The 20,519-nt window shown below is 40.6% G+C and overlaps 1 protein-coding gene across 11 annotated transcripts in view; it reads left to right on the top strand.

Moving 5' to 3' along the window:
- ESRRG (estrogen related receptor gamma) overlaps positions 1 to 20,519 on the top strand; it is a 656,681-nt gene that overhangs the window by 485,920 nt on the left and 150,242 nt on the right. For all 11 annotated transcript variants that reach the window (XM_051820569.2, XM_051820570.2, XM_051820572.2 and 8 more), the window contains one exon: positions 3,159 to 3,275. In XM_051820569.2, the coding sequence (XP_051676529.1) occupies positions 3,159 to 3,275 (117 nt within the window). The remainder of the gene's footprint in view (positions 1 to 3,158; positions 3,276 to 20,519) is intronic.

Raw genomic sequence — 20,519 nt, 5'->3', positions numbered from 1 at the left:
ATGGCTTCAACAGCCAGAGCTGAGCTCGTCCAAAGCCAAGAGCCAGGAATTTCTTTTTAGTCTCTCACATGGGTGCAGGGGACCAAGCACTTGGGCCATCCCTCCAAGTGCATTAGCAGGGAGCTGGATCGGAAGTGGAGCAGCCGGGGATCTAATTGGGCCCCTTATGGGATGCCAGCACTGCAGGCCGGGGCTTTAACCCACTGCATCACAGTGCCGGCCCCCCTACTATCCTTAATATTGCTTCCTAATGCATCGTCCAGCTCACTAGATCTTGTGGACATTACTCCATTATAGCACCACAATGGAATTTCATAATAATGACCTTGAGTTAACAGGAAAATACTAAGTTGTTATAAGTGTATACCTTCACTTATATCCTACTTTTTGGTAGATTTTTATCCTGCATAAGAAATGAGTCCTTGTCTTCCAGTATCTCATCATGTAATGGGTAATATGCATGTGAAGAGGTATAAAATAATACGGCGTGTCTGCCTATGATAAGAGTACCTGAAAAAATATGAGAACGAAGACATCATTTTCTCCTAGGCTGGTCTGAAAATTTTTCATATAAGATTTGAATGGAATTGGAGTTGAACATTGAGGCTTGAAAATAATTTTAAGAAGAAAAGAGGGCAAAGATAGATCATTTTCAGAGGGGAGTCTGAAGGACACTTAACAAAAAAAAATGAATAAATCAAATTGCATCAGAAAGTTCATGTTAGGTAATAGTTGTAATATTGCTGGAAAAGTAGATGAGAATGAGATTGGGAGAGGACCCTGTTTGCTAGGCTAGTGTTATGTATTTGATTCAGGAGGACAGAGGAATCTATTGATTTTTGTTTTTTTTTAATTAGGGTCGTGACATGATAAAGCAGTCACTGGGAGAGGAATGTGACAGTGGTGTGTAGCATGGATTAGGTGGGAGCAAATGCAGGCAAGATGGGAGATAATTGCCATGCGCACGTGTGGACTCACCAGTGCCGGGTCTATGTTCCTGTTGGATGGAATGTGTTGATGTGAAGGATGGGGACACAGTTTTCCAAGAGAAGGAGGGGCTGGTGTGAAAAGGAAGTTGATGCTGCTTCCTTGTGGTGGTGGGTCATCCCAAAGGAACTTTACAGAACTGGGTTAAAGGTAGGGTACCCATGCTCATGCCTCCATATAGGAAAGTGTCACTTTATACAGATTTGCAGGCACAAAAAATCAAAGAAGTGCTCTTTGTCAAACACTGTTCTGGTTGATCCTTCCACGCAGCCATTGTTCAGTGCTTTCTCAGAGCACGAAGGCCTGGGTGTCTTTTCACATCCCTATGGGGACAGCTGGAGTGAGGAAGGTTCTGGTAGGGGGAATATGAATTAACACATGGAAGATGACCACTACAACCTTTTTGACGCAAAGTGAGTGTTCAGGTCTAGTTAAAGAAAGTGCAGGAAGACTGGGTCCTGAAGCCTTTTATTCTCAGCTATTCCCCAGCCCATCTGGTTTCTTCAACTTCCTAGGTTTCTGTGAGCACAGCACAGGTAATATCGCTGAGGAAGGCAATTCCATATGCTTCTGTGGGTGCAATGGATATTACTCTTATTATTTAACCTCATGTTAAAAAGTAGTTGCTTTTATTATTATAAATGCTCTGAATTAGAATGCTAATTTAGTCAAATGATCATGATAGGCTTATCTCAAATTGTAATGCACAGATTATTTTTTAAGTCATGCATACTTAACCAGTTTTCAGTAGTTATAAGTGGTTAGGTATTACTTCCTGTTGAATTAGCAGTTGCTGAGTAGTTGAGTCTTTGTACAATCCTGCAATCCACTAATGCGATATTTAATGAGAAGACATCAGTCTGGAGAAAGGTAGTCAATATAAATCAGTGTTTACAAAGTGTGATTAACTCTGAAATATTTCATCAATGCTGTGGTCCCAGGCAGACTCTATGCTAATTACTAGACGCTGTGCACGTTTCAGGGGGCTTGGAGGACCCTGAGCATTGCAAACATGGAGCAGCAAAATTGCAATTATGCTCGGACCGTCTCTGATGACAATTTATGCATTTGGTGTGATGACCTCCCCCTTCCCAGGAGGACAATAAACAGAATGCATTTTCATTAAGATACTAATGCACTTAATCACAAGGGGAAAGGGCTAGGAAGTAACGAAAGACCTTCAAGCACTGTGTGACAGAGCTGATGGGGAGGCTTTATTTTAAAGGCAGCCTCTTTAGAAAATTGTGGCAGCCCCAAAGTGCATCCTGCACAGGCACTGGCACTAATTGAAAAAAATTTGGATCTTCTGGTTCCATACTTTTCATTTCAAATATGTAGAAGCTACCATAAATGATGTAAAGTCAAATAGTAAAAGTATGATTTCATAGCAGTTTATTCTAATGTGTAACATTTTCAGGGCATTTGAATGTTTGGAATTAAAAATGCAAATAACGATGATGGCCATGATAATGACAGTGACAGTTGTCATCATCATCTTCATCATCACCATCAATAAGCGTCTACCAAGCTTAGTACTGTGTTGTCAGGCTCTGGTGTGTGTTGCAGCAAGACCTATGTCATTTGTGTCTCTGTCTAGGAGCTTACCCTGAAGTCCCAAATTTTCCAAAGTACGGTTTAGATTGTTTGATGCCGGAGAGACAATGAACCTGATGCACTAAAGCTTTAGTAACCAAAAGAAGTCTGGAATCCACAATACAAGAATCCAGTCCCACTGCTGGCATTGTTATGACTATAATCCAATTAGACCTTTCTTTTGGATCCTTAGATTCTGGGTGACAGTTCCTCTGCAAAGATCTTCTAGGCATAACGTTTTTATCTTTTTTTTTTTTTATAATGTTTTTATCTTTAAAACAAGAACCCCCAAAGCTTCCAAGTCTATTATGTTCGTAGAAGGGTGGATTTAAATCCTGGGAGGAGCTTCACCATGTGCCTCCCAGCACTCAGTGCGTCTTCAGAGGTTGTGGGCCAGCACCCACATCCAGCTTCATGGTATTTCGCACATTCTCTGTGGATCTCCGGGGACTTCTTTTGTGGCCGGGCTTGGGAGTAGGGGGCGGACAGGAGAAGCAGGGTCGACATTGCCTTTGGGGTACTCCTCTGTGTTGGGTCTTGCAAGTTTCACAGCTGCTTTTCTTCCAACTCTGTTTTAGGAAACATAGAATATAGCTGCCCTGCCACGAATGAGTGTGAAATCACAAAGCGCAGACGTAAATCCTGCCAGGCTTGCCGCTTCATGAAGTGTTTAAAAGTGGGCATGCTCAAAGAAGGTAAGGCACTCTGCTAGTGTCACTGCTTTAGACTGGGGGGAGCCGGGGGGAGGGGGTGTCGGCATTGCAGGGAATCGCACCAGTTTTAGAGAAACCAGATGGGGTGACAGTAAGTATCCGGAGTCTGAGGGCAGAACACTCCTTATTTACACCCAAACTTTCTGATTCCTGTGGCTAACTGCTTGACATCAATGTAAGGGAACAAGGTAGGACACTCGTTCCAGCACGCATCCTCTTCTGGTCTTTTCATCTTTACAGTCTGTAGAAGACAAACGATGAAGACAAACCAAGATGAGATCGTCATTGTCTTTTTGTTCTTTTCTCATTCATTGCTAGGTTCACAGAGAGGCTTTTAAAAAAAATGAATCTTAAGTTTAAAACACTTGTAACTCTTTTCCAATCTCAACATTTATACTTATTTTTAATTATAAAGGGCTTGCAATATGATACTAAAATTGCTTTCCATTGGCTATAACAACAGCAAACACAAGTGAGCTTATACTCTCTGCTAACCAAATTGCCTAACTCTCAGAGTTAATAAGAGCCAGGAACTGAACTCATTGATTCTGGATACCACTCAACTACTCCACACATTTCACAGATCCTGACTTGTTTGTTTATTTCTGCACATCTTGTGAAACTAACAGTTTAGCTTGGAGATGGAGACAATTTGTTCATTTTAGGAAGAGACCTACCATTTAGTTTTAGTGTTTCTTTTAATATATCCCTATACATGTGTGTGTGTGTATTTGTAGATGTACATTTTTTATACTGGAGTTAGATTTTTCCCTTCTCATCACAAATTTCAAATTTAAAAGAGTTTAAAAATAAATATGAGTAACAGTGAAAATATGGTAATTAAATTTTGAAAAAAATTTAGGTTAATTAAGTGCTGAAATGTGTTGCTTCTATTGCCTAGTAAAAATAGACTTGGTTCCTGGGTTTGGCTCGATCAGTTTGTATATTTTATTGCTCCTGGAGATCCTCTATTTTTTAACTTCTAAATCTGATCCTTGTGTTATTTCCCCAAGAATGAACCAGAGTTTTCAGTTGGGTGTGGCATTATTAGATCTCATGATATTCCTTGGTTTATTCTTATTCTAAGATTTTTACCATAAACAGTGTTAGGGAAAGATGAGTAGATCTGATTCTATTTGGATACATGGAACTCAGGCTATATTTCTCTGTGTCTTGTCTGCTCAAAACAAGAAGACCTTCATATTCTTTTCATCTTCACCTTGAAAAAGAGCTGTAAACAAATGAGTGTATAACTTTGTAATTAAACTCTTAGGAAATGATGACCAAGATATATTGTGAAACATAAAAATAAAAAGATATTTAGTAGTTCGATTTCATATATATGTACGCAGATACACACATGTATCAATTGTACATACACACAGGAGGACTTTAGAAAGGTCATGGAAAAGAGAATTAAAATATAATCTTATTTTGATGCAGAAAAATGTCGGAATCCATGTATAGTTTCCTCATAATATTTATTTTATGAACTTTTTAAAGACCCCTATATGCATGAATTTCAATATTCTTTATGCCAAAAATAAACATATCCTTTAGTATCATTTTCTGTGAGCTTTGTGTGTGCCTGTGTGTAGGTGTGTGTATGGTGGCAGAGAAAAGGACAGCAGAAAGAATGGTAGAAGGTCAACATCCAGGGTGGCAGTATATTTCTGGAGAAGTGGAGGGAGGGATACATGGAGATTAGTGATACGGTTATACCTGTGAACCACCAGGAGGATGGGGGATAGCCTTTGGTGGTGGTAGGATTTTTCAGTTAATATGTTTTACATTCATAATCCACTTAATGACTATTTTCTATGGCCCTTCCACATGCCAGAATCATTACTCTTCCTAGAGAAAACTGAAGTGAAAACACCGAGGGAACAGTTTTTGACAAGGGCAAACATGTCAATGAAATTCAACAACAATAACCCAGTCAGCAAGATAGAAAGTTTTCCTTTTAATTAGGATGATGATAATAACTTGCTTTGTGGAGGTAGAAAACTTTATCTTAGCCATTGTCTTAAATCATAATGTAATGAACAAAACATATTTCCAAAGGTAATAAGTGATCAATAGTCACCTTTTTTTTGGTTTTATTTATATTTATGCTGCGTCTTAGTTGAACTGTAGAAACTGGAACTCAACTTAGCACTCACTCAAAAAGACTTAAGACTAGTTTCAAACCCTTGAAAGTTGAGGAATCATTTTCAAAAAGCAAATCAATATTTTAAAAGTGTTATGAAAGCATTATATCAATGAACCCTTTGTACTGATGTGTCTTAGATTTGGATTTTATTTTCAGGAACTAAACATGGAGACACGCCTCCGTTTCCTGGCAGGTAGAATTTGTTGAGTGTACTTCTATAATTTATTCAACTGGTTGCCCTTCCAAGTTTAAGGAGGAAGAAAAAAAAAAACATCTTCTCAAATAATTCTTCCCACTGCAATTTCTAGCAGGAGCAATACTGGAGGGGGTTGGTAAGAGTGAATGAAGAGGTGTGAGCTCTGTTTAATTGAACATTGTTGGTGAAAGTAAATGGGACAGTGCTTATCTATAATTCACACCTCTTCAGTTGCTGTTATCAAGCCGTTAGAGGATCTGTTTTCATGGGAATTGCTGCTGTTGCTGAGACACTCAAATAATAATTTATTTCCCATTACTTCCTTATATCCACTTGGATGGCAAAATACCATTCTCTAAGCTTCCCTTTCCCCATGTAGAAAGAATGGGATGGATATGAGTAAATATGGAATATTCTTTTTCTTTTGTACTTAAAAAATGCAGTCAAATATTGCATTACACCCTGCATATAAATGCACAATTATGTTTGGCCATCTCCTTGGCTCAAGACTTCCTTTCTAAGCCTGGGGAGAGTGATATCGTCTTAAATGTATCTTTATGGATGGAGAGGGATTTCAGTCCTGTGCAGTATGTCAGAGATCATGATGTAGTAAATCTATTCAAATGTAAACCTGTTCAATTCAATTACCAGTTCATAATAAAATTTGCTGCTACAACCCCCGTGTTGACCACAGCAGTCCATACAGGCTGATGGCACAGCAGGTCTGGAAATTGACAGACAAAATCTATTTAAACAAAAAACAACATTAGTTCTAGAATCTAAAATGAAATCAAATGCCAACAGCTTTGATAGGAACCATCTTTTCTCTAACAGGTATTTTTTAGTAAACCAACCAAGTGCATTTTAAAGTCTCACCTGAGGGAAATGAAGAGATTTTCATTAAAAAAGTGGTGTATAGGAAAATGTCTCTTCTAAAAATAATAATCCTTAGTTTTGTAGACTAGAATTTCTACTAATTGAGGCAAATGACTTTGAAAGATATCTGACAGTAGATAGGAGTGTGAAAGAGAAACAGTGGCTTAGTGGGTAAATACTTCTGGTTACATTGCACTGTGCAAAGTTAAGTTCTTAGAAGATAGACCTTCTTAGGGCCGGCACTGTGGCACAGTGGGTTAATGCCCTGGCCTGAAGCACTGGCATCCCATATGGGTGCTGGTTCTAGTCCCAGCTTCTCCTCTTCCGATCCAGCTCTCTGCTATGACCTGGGAAAGCAGTAGAAGATGGCCAAAGTTCTTGGGCCCCTGCACCCATGAGGGAGACCTGGAAGAAGCTCCTGGCTCCTGGCTTTGGATCGGTGCAGCTCCAGCCATTGTGGCCAACTGGGGAGTGAATCATCGGATGGAAGATCTCTCTCTCTGCCTCTCCTCTCTCTGTGTAACTCTGCCTTTCAAATAAATAAACAAATAAATCTTTTTTTTTTTTTTAAAGATCTTCTCAGTAGCTAGCATCAGAGTTATATATGAGTAACTACATTTGATTTTTTTTTTTTTTTTAGCAGAGAGACAGAGATCTCTTATCTGCTGGCTCATTACCTAAATGGCCACAATAGCCTGGGCTAGGCCAGGCCGAAGTCAGGAGTCAGAAACTGAATCCAGATGTTCTACGTGTGTGGCAGGGACCCAACTAGTTCAGCCATCACCTGCTACCTCCTAGAGTACACAGTAGCAGGAAGCTGGGGTTGGGCGCCAGAGCTGGGACCTGAACCCAGACACTCTGATATGGGATGCAGGCCTCCCAACCAGCGTCTTAACCGCTATGTCAAATGCCTGCCCCTGATTTTAACCTAAGAGTTTTTGAATTAAAAAATGATTACCAGTTGAAGCAAGAGGTGTGTGTGTGGGGGAGACTGTTGTGTTGGAGTGATACCATAACAAAACTTTAAGAAATACAGTTAAACAAATGATATTTTGTTCAACCAATTGGTAGTACCGTTCAGCGTTCTGAAAAATCCCCTTCGTCTCTTTCTGTGCTCTACTTTGCTGGTAAAAGTCACGAATGATGGGCCAGTATTATTTTTTCAGCATTATACCATACCACATGTCAGAGAAAACCCATCTATTACTTGATATCTGGTCCCAACATTCCCTTTTCATTTTTTTCAGGTATTGCTTATTTGAAGGAAAAAACAAGAACTAATCAAGGTGCACCTATAAATCTGGTCAAGATTTATTTTTATTTTGATCTTTCCCCTTGGTTATTTAAAGGCTACAGTAGAATGTACCTACTGTCACTAGTTCAGTTTTCTGTCACTAGTAAACAGAGACATTGTATGAAAGCAATAAATATTTTATATAGATATAGAATTCACTGATCAAAGGATTGAAGCACATTTGATGTTTATTGGCACAATGGGTTTAACCTTGGCAACTCAAGTATTTTTCTTTTTTAGGTGAACAAAAGACTCATATTTATGTACAACACTGTATTCCAGCCAGTTTGGCCTCCACAGATGAATCTGGCCACACAGAGGACCAGTTTAGTTATTTCATGCCAAGAAAGTATGATATTTACTTTGCCTTTAGAAAAAAAGAAAAAAACCTGTTGTTTAACCTTTCTAATCTTCAGTTTCATCATCTGCAAAATGATGACATCGATAATAGTATTTGCAAATAAAGTGTTGTGAATACTGAATAAGATTGTGCAACTTAGGTGCTTAGCATACCATGTGTCCTGGAGTGTAGACAAGATCAACAGTAGCTACTGTTATCAGAGATGGTGAGAATCAAGTTTTAGGGTTAAGTGAACCTAGATTCAAGAACTGGCTCTACTAAATATGAGGCAATTGGCTTCAGTTAATTATTTGTAAATGTAGAACTGAAGATTGATTTATATTGTAAGGTTTTGGTGAAGACCAAGAAACTCAGGGTAGACACAGAAACTGGCACATTGTTAGCAGGAGATGCTGTGAGCTTGAATCTGGATATATTATATATCATATTGACTTGGGGACCTCACCCAAGTTCATGTAAATTTGTTGTCCTTTGGCAATGTCAATGGCCTTAGGAGTACTTTCCAATAGAATGCACTCAATAGGTGAAAATTTGCTCAGAAATTTCATGAGGAAATTTAGTCTTTGATATCTGATCTTAGGTAAAAGAAGAGAGACAATAGCATAAAAAGAAAAATAGGAGATTTACACATAAGTAGAAGCTTTCATCCACATTATAGGCAAAATATGCCTTCAATTACTAGTTTAGTTTAAAAAGAAGAACTTACACCTTTGTCTCAAAAGGAAAATAAAGAGCAGGAGAAGAAAGAGTAGGAGGGAAGGAGGCTAATATTCCACCAAAGAAGCTGGGTGAGTCACACACATTTTAAAATATGCAAGAAACATGAGGCCGGCGCCGAGGCTCTCTAGGCTAATCCTCTGCCTTGCGGCGCCGGCACACCGGGTTCTAGTCCCGGTCGGGGCACCGGATTCTGTCCCGGTTGCCTCTCTTCCAGGCCAGCTCTCTGCTGTGTCCAGGGAGTGCAGTGGAGGATGACCCAAGAGCTTGGGCCCTGTACCCCATGAGAGACCAGGAGAAGTACCTGGCTCCTGCCATCGGATCAGCACGGTGCGCTGGCCGCACCGCGCTGGCCGCGGCGGCCATTGGAGGGTGAACCAACGGCAAAGGAAGACCTTTCTCTCTGTCTCTCTCTCTCTCACTGTCCACTCTGCTTGTCAAAAAAAAAAAAAAAAAAAAAAAAGCAAGAAATATGAGAAATCTACCAACTTCATGAGTATATTAAATTTTTGTGTTTTTCTCATTTATTTATTTATAATTGTTCTTTAATTTTTTTTTGGTTAAAGATATATATATGTATTTGAAAGGCAGAGTTACAGAGAGGCAGAGAGAGAGAGAGAGAGGTCATCCATCTGCTGGTTCACTCCCCACATGGCCACAATGGCTGGAGCTGGGCCGATCCGAAGCCAGGAGCAAGGAGCTTTTTCCAAGTCTCCCATGTGGGTGGCAGGGGGCCAAAGACTTGGGCCATCTTCTACTGTTTTCTGAGGCCATAGAAGAGAGCTGGATCAGAAGTGGAACAGCCGGGACTCAAACTGGCACTGATATGAGATGCCAACATTACAGGCGGTGGCTTTACTCACTATGCCACAACACTGGCCCCTTGTTCATTCATTTTTAAAATTTATTTGAGGGGCCAGCACTGTGGCATAGTGGGTAAAGCCATCGCCTGCGGCACCAGCATCCTGTATGGTGCAGTTTTGAGTCCTGGCTGCTCCATTTCCGATCCAGCTCTCTGCTATGGCCTGGGAAAGCAGTAGAAGTTGGCCCAAGTCCTTGGGCCCCTGCACCCATGTGGGAGACCTTGAAGAAGCTTAAGGATCGGCGCAGCTCCAGCCATTGCAGCCATTTGGGGAGTGAACTAGAGGATGGAAGACCTTTGTCTCTGTCTTTCCCTCTCTCTGATTGTAACTCTGCCTCTCAAATAAATAAATAAAATCTAAAAAAAAAAATTTTATTTGAAAGGCAGAGTTACAGAGAAAGAGAAATTGATTGATTTTCTGTCTCTTGATCCACTCCCCAAATGTCAACATCAGGTGGGGCTGGGCCAGGCTGAAGCCGGAAGCCTGGAATTCCATCTAGGTCTTGCCTGTGGGTAGAAGGGACTCAAGTACTTGAGCTATCATCTACTGCCTTCCCAGGAAGATTGGCAGGAACCAGGATCAGAGGGTAGAGATTGGACTCTGTCCTGGGCTGTCCTATGTGGGATGTGGGCATCTCAAATAGCAGCTTAAATACTATCCCACAACACCCATTTCCCACCCCCCTTTGTTTTTATTTAGATGCCCTCCTCTTGAAGGTGCAGAGGATTCCCGAACCCCCATAGCTTCTGCTCAGGTGCATTGCATTTTACTGGGGAAATTTGATGAGAGCACAGTGGAAAAGAAAAGTCACAGATGGAAACGAGTTACAGTAAAACCTCAACACACATTAGTGGAACTTCTCTCATGAGCCTGATGGTATATTGTGCTGTAGCTTTTGATTCCAATTTTCTCACTGTCTAGCACTGGGATTTTGAGCAGGTCCACTCAGCTCTGAGTTTCCTCTCCCATAGGTGCAGGGAGACAGAATACATTCTTTCTCTTTCCCTTATCTTACAGATGAGCAAAAGATTCATACATATCCATACATAAAATTATATGAGGCTAAACGTGATATAATGCCTATAGAAACATACTAATATATGACATGTAGATTCCTTAATGATGATGAATATATTGATGACAATATCAGTGAGATTGGCATTACAGTGGAAACTATGCTTTGGCAGACATGGATAGTGAAACATGCTTTTTTGTAAATTTTTGGATGCTTTTCATCTACCCCAGAAAGCTGGAAACAGGTTATTTTTGTAGAAGTTAACAGAAGTGGGAGTTAAAGGAGCAGAAGAATAATTAATAAGCATTTGAATAATTAGGAACTGAGATATTGATTATATATTTTTGCCTGTGTTTGGAAAACTTCTACTCTATATCTCCTCACATTTCCTACCATCTCATGTCAATATATTGAAGTGCAGTCAGTATAGTTTTATTTCTGTGGGCATCTAAAATCTCATCACAGATTACTGTGATCACTACCAGTCAGATTCTATTTGAAGTTTATTGTTCCATTTTTAAAATAAAAATATTGACAGCAATAGAGAGGAGAAGAACAAGCTTATAGAATGTTAAATGTTTTCTAAATACTTCCTCTGGGGGAGAAAATAAGTAATTAAACAGATGAAACAATTACATAGTTATTGTATATTTTATTGATACTCTTATTTGACTTTCGCATTTGATTTGACTTCTTTAAAGTATGCTTCTGTTACAAAGGTGCTCTATGCTATGTATACGATTTTTCTCCACTTTAAAAAAGTCTACAAGGTACAAACATGAAGATTCCAGTTCGATGATATAAATAATGTAGTAGATTTTTTAGTCCTCCTGTTTAGGATTAGGAATCTTCCTTTGGAATAAGTTACTATACAATGTTGAAAGGGTACAGTTGTATTAGGGTTCAATTATCAAATAAAAATTCATCTAGTATAGAAAAAGGTGACTCAGGTGTTTTAGATTTAATTAATCAGATAAGGTGCCCAATATTCAGAGAACTTTAGTGAATTGTCCAAGGTCCCATTGCAGATGAAGTAGGAATCGGACTAACAATCAGATTTGAGCAGGTGTTGGTGGCACAGTGGTTAAGGTGCCTTGTGGGACACATGCATTCTATTTGGAGTGCCTGGGTTCAAGTCCTGGCTTTGCTCTCAACTTTAGCATCCTGCTAATACATACCCTAGGAGGGAGCAGTAGCGCCAGCATTGGCCTGAAATAGTCATTTGAATGTAGAGGAAACAGTGAAGATTCCTAGAGATTGCAGGAAATAGCTGAGCTTGTGGGTTTATCAGGGTGTTCAAATCAAGGTAGATAGGCAAATGACATTCATTAGGAGGGGACTTTTTCTCAGGATTCTGATCTAGGAAAAGTGGGCTTCTTACCTGAAGTTTGATGAGATGGCTGAAGATGCAGATAATGATGGAGAGTAGTTTAGGGAAGGTCTTTTCAGTCCTCTGAGCAGACTGGAGGGTCTCGAGCTGATTGGGAGCTGGAGCAGGCAATGCGTATCAGGAGCTGAGGATGGTAGAACAGCAAGACTGAAGATGCTGTCTTAAAAGGATCCAGCCATCATTGCCCAGCCTTAATCCTTAGGCTGGACAATTCATCTCAAATCCATCAAGAATTGCCAGGCGCTGTGGGATAGAAGGCCTTTTTCTCTTTGCTCTGAATTATGGACTAATAGGGCTGACCTAATGTTCAGGAAATCTCTGGGTGAAATAGGAGTATGGAGGAGGATGCTTCTTCTTCCACGCTAGAAGGTCCTTGAGCCAGAAGCACTACGTATTCTAAGCTCTCATAGAACAATCTTTAGAGTCTATTTCCTATTTTTAAAAAAATAGTTATAGAAGTTTTTTTTTTTCTTTTTAGACTTATTATTTATTTGACAGGCAGAGAGAGGGAGAGACAGAGATCTTCCATGCCTGGTTCACTCCCCAAATGGCCACAATAGCTCATGCTGGGTTAGGCTGAAGCAAGGAGCCTGGAACTCCATCTGGGTCTCCCATGTGGGTGACTGGGGCACAAGTACCTGTACCATCTTCCGCTGCTTCCACAGGCACCTTAGCAGGGAGCTGTATTAGAAGTGGAGCAGCTGGGACTTGAACCTGTGCTCACATCTGCACCACAACACCAGCCCCTAATGTCTACTTCTACTTTTTAAAGAAGGCAATCTGTATGTGTGTGTACATATAGACATGTATGTTGAGAGAGAGCAGAGATTATAAGTTTATTTTTTTTAGCTGGCATTGTATTGTTCCAATTAGTTGTCTTGAGCCCTCAGAACATAAAGAAAAACGATTCCAGTACTGCTTTGCTGCAGCCACAGCTTGAGTCTTGATTTATTTATGGCAGTGGGAATGCTAAGTCTTCTGGGTTTACCCTATCAGCAAGAGTGGCAAAGAACAACTTACTTGTCTAATTACCCAACTGTTTGATATTTTCTATTTTAATAAAATGTTCATTAAGAACATGCTGCATTTTTCAGGCAGGTTTTCTTTTTTAAAAAATATAAAACTAAGTTTAATAACAAGTGGATTTGTTTGTGCTTACTTAAAGGATCTGCTTAGTACAATTTATCCTAACAAAATATCTTTTATAAAAACCTCTGACAAAGACATTGCCAAGGTGATTTTTTTCCTCTCAAGTCTAATGTCATTATGCTGCTGAGTCAAAAACAGAAATTATTGGTGGGGAAATTTGGGTGCCTACTGCCTTCAAAAGGCAGAACAAAGACAAGGAGAAAGCTTTCATGGTATTCAAGGAAAATATTTCTGTATTAGATGACAGTTAATAGAACTGCATTGACCTCTCTGGTATTTCTTGCACTTTCTGTTGTAATATTATCCTAAGAAGCTCCCTCATTAATGCAGAGTATTAAACAAAACTCCCAAGTTATAATATAAGCAATAGCAAAGAGCGTCTTCTTTGTGAGCTTTGTCTTGACATTAAGCCATTTGGGAATGTATTTAAGGTGCCACAAAAAGTTATTTCATGTACAGATACTGCATTACCAGATGGTAATTTTTTTCTTCTGTTGTTGATAGGAAACTTGAACAGTCTGTCTCAAAACGAAGAGCAAAGATTTTGAAGGGAAGACTAATAACACGCATTCTTGAGGGCTTCCTATGCATTAGGCTCTGTGCTCTGTGCTTTGGTTGGGTTTTTATTTTTTTGCTAATCCTTACAATGACCCCCAGTGGTAGGCATTTCCTGTTTCACAGAAGGAAAGGCAAGCTGTGAGAGGGCATGTTACCTGACGATGTTCTCACGGTGTATGAGGGAGCTGAGATTCCGTAGCAGGCATTTTGATTTTGATTCTATGGCCTGTGCTGTGTATTTGTTTAATATAGTTTCTCTTTGTGAACTGCAGGACTATTCAAGCTATTCAAGTGTATGTTTATTTCAGAGACCAAGGATAATATGAGATACTGAACTCTTCAAAGATTATTTAAGTAACTCACGCTGTCCCCTTTTCCTTTTTTTATTTGTTTGGTTTTGGAACCAGGGATGACTTCAGTGTTTTGTGTTCTGCACTTACTGTCCAAACATAGATGGATGGTGTTGGGAGGCAGGAAGTTCCCCTCTAAGGAACAAGTTCAAGTATCACATGAGGATTAGAGAATGTCCTCTCTGGTGGTTTCCCACTGACAGACTGTTGTGCCCACAACATAAACTTTGCAGGGACTTAGCAGTTATGAACTATGTGAACAAACCTCAGTACTCAAATTGTCCAAATGTGGAAGCCCTTGTTTCAGAGGTCTCTGTGTGTGTGTTTTAAGATTTATGTATTTATTTATTTGACCAGGAGCTTCTTCCAGGTCTCCCATGCAGGTACAAGGGTCCAAGATCTTGTGCCATCTTCCACTGCTTTCCCAGGCCATAGCAGAGAGCTGGATGGGAAGTGGAGCAGCAGAGACTCAAACTGGCGCCCATATGGGATGCCAGCACTGCAGGCAGCAGCTTTACCTGCTACGCTACAGTGCGGATCCAGAAGTCAATTTTTTTTTTTTTTTTGACAGGCAGTTAGACAGTGAGAGAGAGACAGAGAGAAAGGTCTTCCTTCCGTTGGTTCACCCCCCAAGTGGCTGCTATGGTTGGCATGCTGCACCTATCCGAAGCCAGGAGCCAGGTGCTTCCTCCTGGTCTCCCATGCGGGTGCAGGGACCCAAGCACCTGGGCCATCCTCCACTGCCTTCCCGGGCCGCAGCAGAGAGCTGGACTGGAAGAGAGCAACCGGGACAGAATCCGGAGCCCCAACCTGGAATAGAACCTGGGTTGCTGGCGCCTCAGGCGAAGGATTAGCCTAGTGAGCCGCGGCGCCGGCCTATGTTTTTGTGAAACAGTGTGTGACATCTTATGATCCAGTGGGATCATAGAGGAAGTTTTTGCCTTGTGGCATGGTTTTATTCTCCCAACTCAGTGTTTAGCAAGTGAAGTTCAGCACATTCTTTAGATGTCATGCCTTTGCGGAGAGACTGAGGTGATTCATTGACTTGGGGCACTGTTTGTCTCAGTGGTTTTGAGGATACAGCCATAGTGTGTCGCTGAGGTATTATCATCTTACCTATTTTATAAGTAGGGAAAATTGAAGTATTAATATTCTAAAGATTTGCCCATAATTCTGTGTATAATCTATGTGGGTCTTAGAAAACTCCCACTTACTTCCTGTGCATGCATGACTCTGAAATTGTGTGTGTGTGTGTGTATTACATTAGGAATGGGGTAGATAGAATCTCTTGCACAAACTAACCAAAATGTGGCTTAAGAATTCTTTTGACTTGGTCAGTCTACCCTCCCTGCATTTGTGTTAGAAAGGACAGAGAGAAAGACAGCAATCATAAGAATCGTTGTTTTTTTCATTCCCTTCCTCCTGATTTAATTAGAATACTATTAAAAGTTAATCATTTATTTGATTGTCCTCATTTGTCATTTCCATTTGTGAACTAGTAACAGGAAGCCAGAATTTATATAGCATGCTACACATTTTTATACCTTTTAAATTATAAAAAAAAAAATCCCCAATGAATTTAGCCCCAAGGGGGGGGAAACCTGCTTCAACATTTGCTCAGGCCCTGGAAGTCCAGTGACAGCCTGGTGCATAGTGAGGGAGGAGCAGGGGAGGGCAGAGCTGATCAGACTCTGTTTGATGTGGGCTTTTTTCTTACCAGTCTTCAGACAATAGATTTTTATTTCTCACCAACAATGCGTGAATAGATCAACAGCATTGATATTTATGACATTGTACTTAAATTTAACGTAAAGAAATGCTAGTATGCATTTGAAAAAGGCTCATGTAATGGCATGCTTCATGGTTTTATTTTATTTTGGACCCATTCTTAACTTGTTAGTTTTCTTTCTTTCTTAATAAGGCTGTGTAGAGTTCTACTCCATCTATCTTATATCAAGTATTAGACATGAATTTGTTCATCCCTAAGTCTCCCTCAATTGAAAACAAACACTGGAGATTTCTTGAGATTGTTCTGTGGTCTCTCTCTCTCTCTCCCCTTCCTTTCCTCTCCCTCTTTCTCCCTCTTTCTTCCTCTTTCTCGCTCTCTCCCTCTCCCTCTTTCTCTCTTTCTCTCTTAGTAGGTTGAGGAGCCACCAACCAGCTTCCCTAAGGCAAGCTGTCTGCAAAGGAACAAGCCAGCTGGCTTGGCCAAGGTTGATCAATGATGAGAGGCAGGCTGGGTTCCAGGTTCACAAAAGCCACTCAGTGGAGAGTAGGTCAGCGGCTTCCCCAAAGCCAATTAGCTGGCAGAAGTCTGAGGTGCCTGGTGCTAGCCAAATTCCCTGAGCCTGATGGTACTAGTGGGGAGTCCATCCTTGGGCTTCCTGGCAAACCAGACTTAAGTGAATGGCAGATTGTGCTGTTTGAGAGCCAGTGTGGCTTTGTGGCTACTAGAACAAATACCACGCACCTGCCACTCCCACTCAGCCCTACCAAGTAGAGTGCACAGCCCAGGCACAATAAGTGACCTCATGTGTGATAGACTGCGGCTGATTATTCACATCACAGATTTGTTTTTACCCTACTTCAGCATAAATACTTTTGAAAGTTGACGTGAATACGTATCATTGCAGTAAAAGTGAGTAACATGGAAATGGTTTGGGAAGCAGGAAGTATCCCAGAGACCTTTGACAGGAGTGTTAGGATTTCTTCTATTTCTGAAACCCCAAATTGTAAGGTACTCTTCTCTTACAGATGATTGGGATGAAATGGGACCCCCAGAAAAATCCAAGGGATGGGTTCCTTAACAATTGCCCTTTGGTTATCCTGTGTCTCTAGAGACTATTTGTATCCAGAATCATATCCTTTCCCTATTTTTCCCCACTAATGCATTTTCATTTACAAGATCTTTCTGTGGGCGGCGCTGTGGCACAGTGGGTTAACACCCTGACCTTCCGCACCGGCATCCCTTATGGGCGCTGATTTGAGACCCAGCTGCCCCACTTCCTATCCAGCTCTCTGCTGTGGCCTGTGAAAGCAGTAGAAAATGGTCCAAGTTCTTGGGCCCCTGCACTCACATGGGAAACCTGGAAGAAGTTCCTGGCTCCTGGCTTCAGATCAGCTTAGCTCTGGTCATTGTGGTCAATTTGGGGGGCGAACCAGCAGAATGGAAGATCTCTCTCTCTCTCTCTCTCTCTCTCTCTCTCTCTCTCTGGCTCTACCTCTCTCTGTAACTCTGTCATTGAAATCAATAAAATAATTAAAAAAAAAATCTTTCTGACATAGGCTGCTTCCTGCCTAGAAGGTCTTTCTAGAGTTTTTAGGTGTCCTGGGGATGTAGGAATTTAAGGAGTAGAATATAGAAGAATGAGGTAATTTACATTACCCAGTTTAACATGGTTCTACTTAGATCTGGTTTTTGTACTTTGGGTTTTGTGTCTCAGTTCAAGCCAGCATGTTGTTCCCTTAGGAAGTCAAGTCTGTCTTGCTTGGCCTTCTCCCAGCACTTAGCAGTAACCAGGGTTTTCCTTGGGGTCACCTGAGCTCTTATTTAGAGGCTTGCCCTCAGCTAAGAGCACACAAATTCTTCCCCCTCTGCTGCCCCTCCACCCTTACCTGTTACTTTTTTATTCTAAGTGTTTCTTCTAAAAGCCGATTTCTTCACACCTCCACTGAGTGACCACTTGGCCATTCCCACTTAGGACTACCTTCTCCATTTGTCTCCCACCACCCATGCCCATGGATTCACCTCTCTGCTCTCTCAGACATTTGTCTCCAGGCCTATTAAGTCTCTTCAGTATCCACATTATCATAATCATTAGTATATTTGAAGCCAATTAAATGGCAATTACTCTGACCTCAGCTAGTCTTAAGTTATTACCAACTTATGCATAACTTGGAAATATTTGGAAGGGAAATAGATTCTTGCTTTATAGTTTGATCTGTGTAAATATTTTCATCTGTTATCTCAGAAATATACCCTGTTCTTTACACCAGCTTAGACTGAGATGAACTCATTCCTCCAAAGAGTTGCTTGCTGTCTACCTATCAATCCAGATAACATCCATCTCCAAGTCCATTTCCAAACTCCTGTTCATCCATTCAACATGTGTACCACTCATTTTATTAAGTCTCAAGGGTTAAAAGTGAAGATGAAAGATGAGTTTTTACCCTCATTTATGATATTCTATAAGCCCAATCCTCAAAATTACATAGATTTTGCCCCTTCCTTAATTGTATGAAACAGATTTTTCAAAGAGGGAGGCAAACCGTAAAGACAAATAGCATAGGTTTGAGATCAGATGGGACCTGTAACTATTCTTTGGGTCCTTGAAATGTGTCCCGAGCAACTGAAGAACACCATTGTAGATTTTACTTTACTTTAGTTAAACTAAATAGCTAGTGGCTAACCATGTCAGATAGTATTCCCATAGAATCAAGGATCAGGATTTAATCCAAAGTTTAGTACCTAACCAGCTGAGTCAAGTTTTCTTTACCTATTTATGCCTTATTTATAAAATGGAGGCTGTAATTATACACATGTTAGAGGATTGTTTTGAGGCTTAAATGAGGCATATATGTAATAGTCTTGGTATAGTGTCTGGTAAACAGCACTCAGAAAAAGTAGGTGTTACTGATTTTTAGTTTCTTGTCACTTGTATAGTAAGGCATAAACAATTTGAGGACAGGGATTGAGTCTACTTCCATTTTATTCTTTTTTTTTTTAAAGATTCATTTATTTGAAAGGCAGAATTACAGAGAGAGAGGGAGAAACAGTAAGAGAGATCTTCCATCCACTGCTTCATTCCCCAAATGACTACAACAGCCAGGGCTAAGCAGACTGAAGCCTGGAGCCAGGAACTTCTCCTAAGTGTCCCACGTGGGTAACAAGGGCCCAAGTACTTGGGGCATCTTCCACTGCTTTCCCAGGCATGTCAGCAGGGAGCTGGATCAAAAGTGGAACAGCTGGGTCTCAAACCAGCAATCATATGGGATGCCAGCATCGCTGGCAGCAGTTCAATCCACTATACCACAGTGCAGGCCCCCATTTTACTTCTTAACAGATACCTAACACATCATGATCACACTGATACTCAATAAATGCAAATGACTTTTATAAGTTGTTAGAGAGAGAGAGAGAGAGAGCTCCTAGCTACTTGTTCACTCCCCAAATGTCTGTATGGACTGGGGTTCGTCCAGACCAAAGCTGGGGTCTGGGCACTCCATCCAGATTTCCCATATGGTAGCAGGAACCCAATTAAGCAATCACATGGTACCACCCAGGTCTGCATTAGCAGAAAATTGGGGACAGAGCTACTCTGATGTAGGACACAAACAGTGACTACATGGCTAAAAACCTGCCCCTGATAGATTTTTTTTAGACTACTTTAGTATGCTTTCAGTCGTATAAGTTGGGTGCAAGAATAATTTTTTCATACATAACAAATTTCAAAAACTTTTGAATATATTTACCTTTATGTGTGGGTGACTTACAGATTTGTATTTCGGATGTCATGTTTTATTGAATTCATGTCAACTACCCAGACCATACAACCTTGGCATCAAAAAAGGAAAAAAGGACTGACTTTGTTTTTGTCTCTGATTTGATCAATTAGTGAATCTGGATGAGGAAACTAAGACATTTTAAATAACCTGTGTAAATTACTTGGCAAAGACCAGAAGGTTAGTAAGGCCATGGCTCAACCTGAAATTCACTGGCTCTGACGCCTGTTGCTAGGCTGATATTCAACGTGAAGTCTTGCTTTCCTGTTAGTCTCATTGGAATGTCAAAAGGTGAAATATTATTGAAGTCACGTGCAGCTTCTGTTGTCTGATATTACTTCCTTTTGTGAGCAAGGGAACTTTTACTTCTGGGCATCACTTGGGTGTGAGAGTTGTTAAAATGCCCCAATCATTTCTTGTTGTGGACTCTCTAAAACAGGAGAACCATGCCATAACAAGAACAATTTTTGATTTCTGTAATTGTTACTCTTAGCGGAAAGAGAATATTATTTCTTCAAGTTTCTGTGTCGAATCTTTCTGGCATGTTTCAGAAATGGCTTGAAGAATGTGTGAGCTGCTCTACTCTTGCTCAACAGTTCCCCTTCCACGTTGACTATCATAGCTTATAATTCCAAGGAATAAGCTGCCAGGGCCCAGCCTCTGTCCCCAAGAATCTGTCCAGGTCAGTGACTGAGGATTTTATTTTCTGTTTGTAGCATCATTTTGATGCTTCTGCAGTCAACAGGTGCAAATCTGTGGTCTGTGAACAAATGTATTTCTCAATGATTTTGGATGTGTCTCTT

Source organism: Oryctolagus cuniculus, chromosome 13 (assembly GCF_964237555.1).
Source record: "Oryctolagus cuniculus chromosome 13, mOryCun1.1, whole genome shotgun sequence".
Classification (NCBI taxonomy): domain Eukaryota; kingdom Metazoa; phylum Chordata; class Mammalia; order Lagomorpha; family Leporidae; genus Oryctolagus; species Oryctolagus cuniculus.
This window is presented reverse-complemented; position numbering and strand designations above follow the sequence as displayed.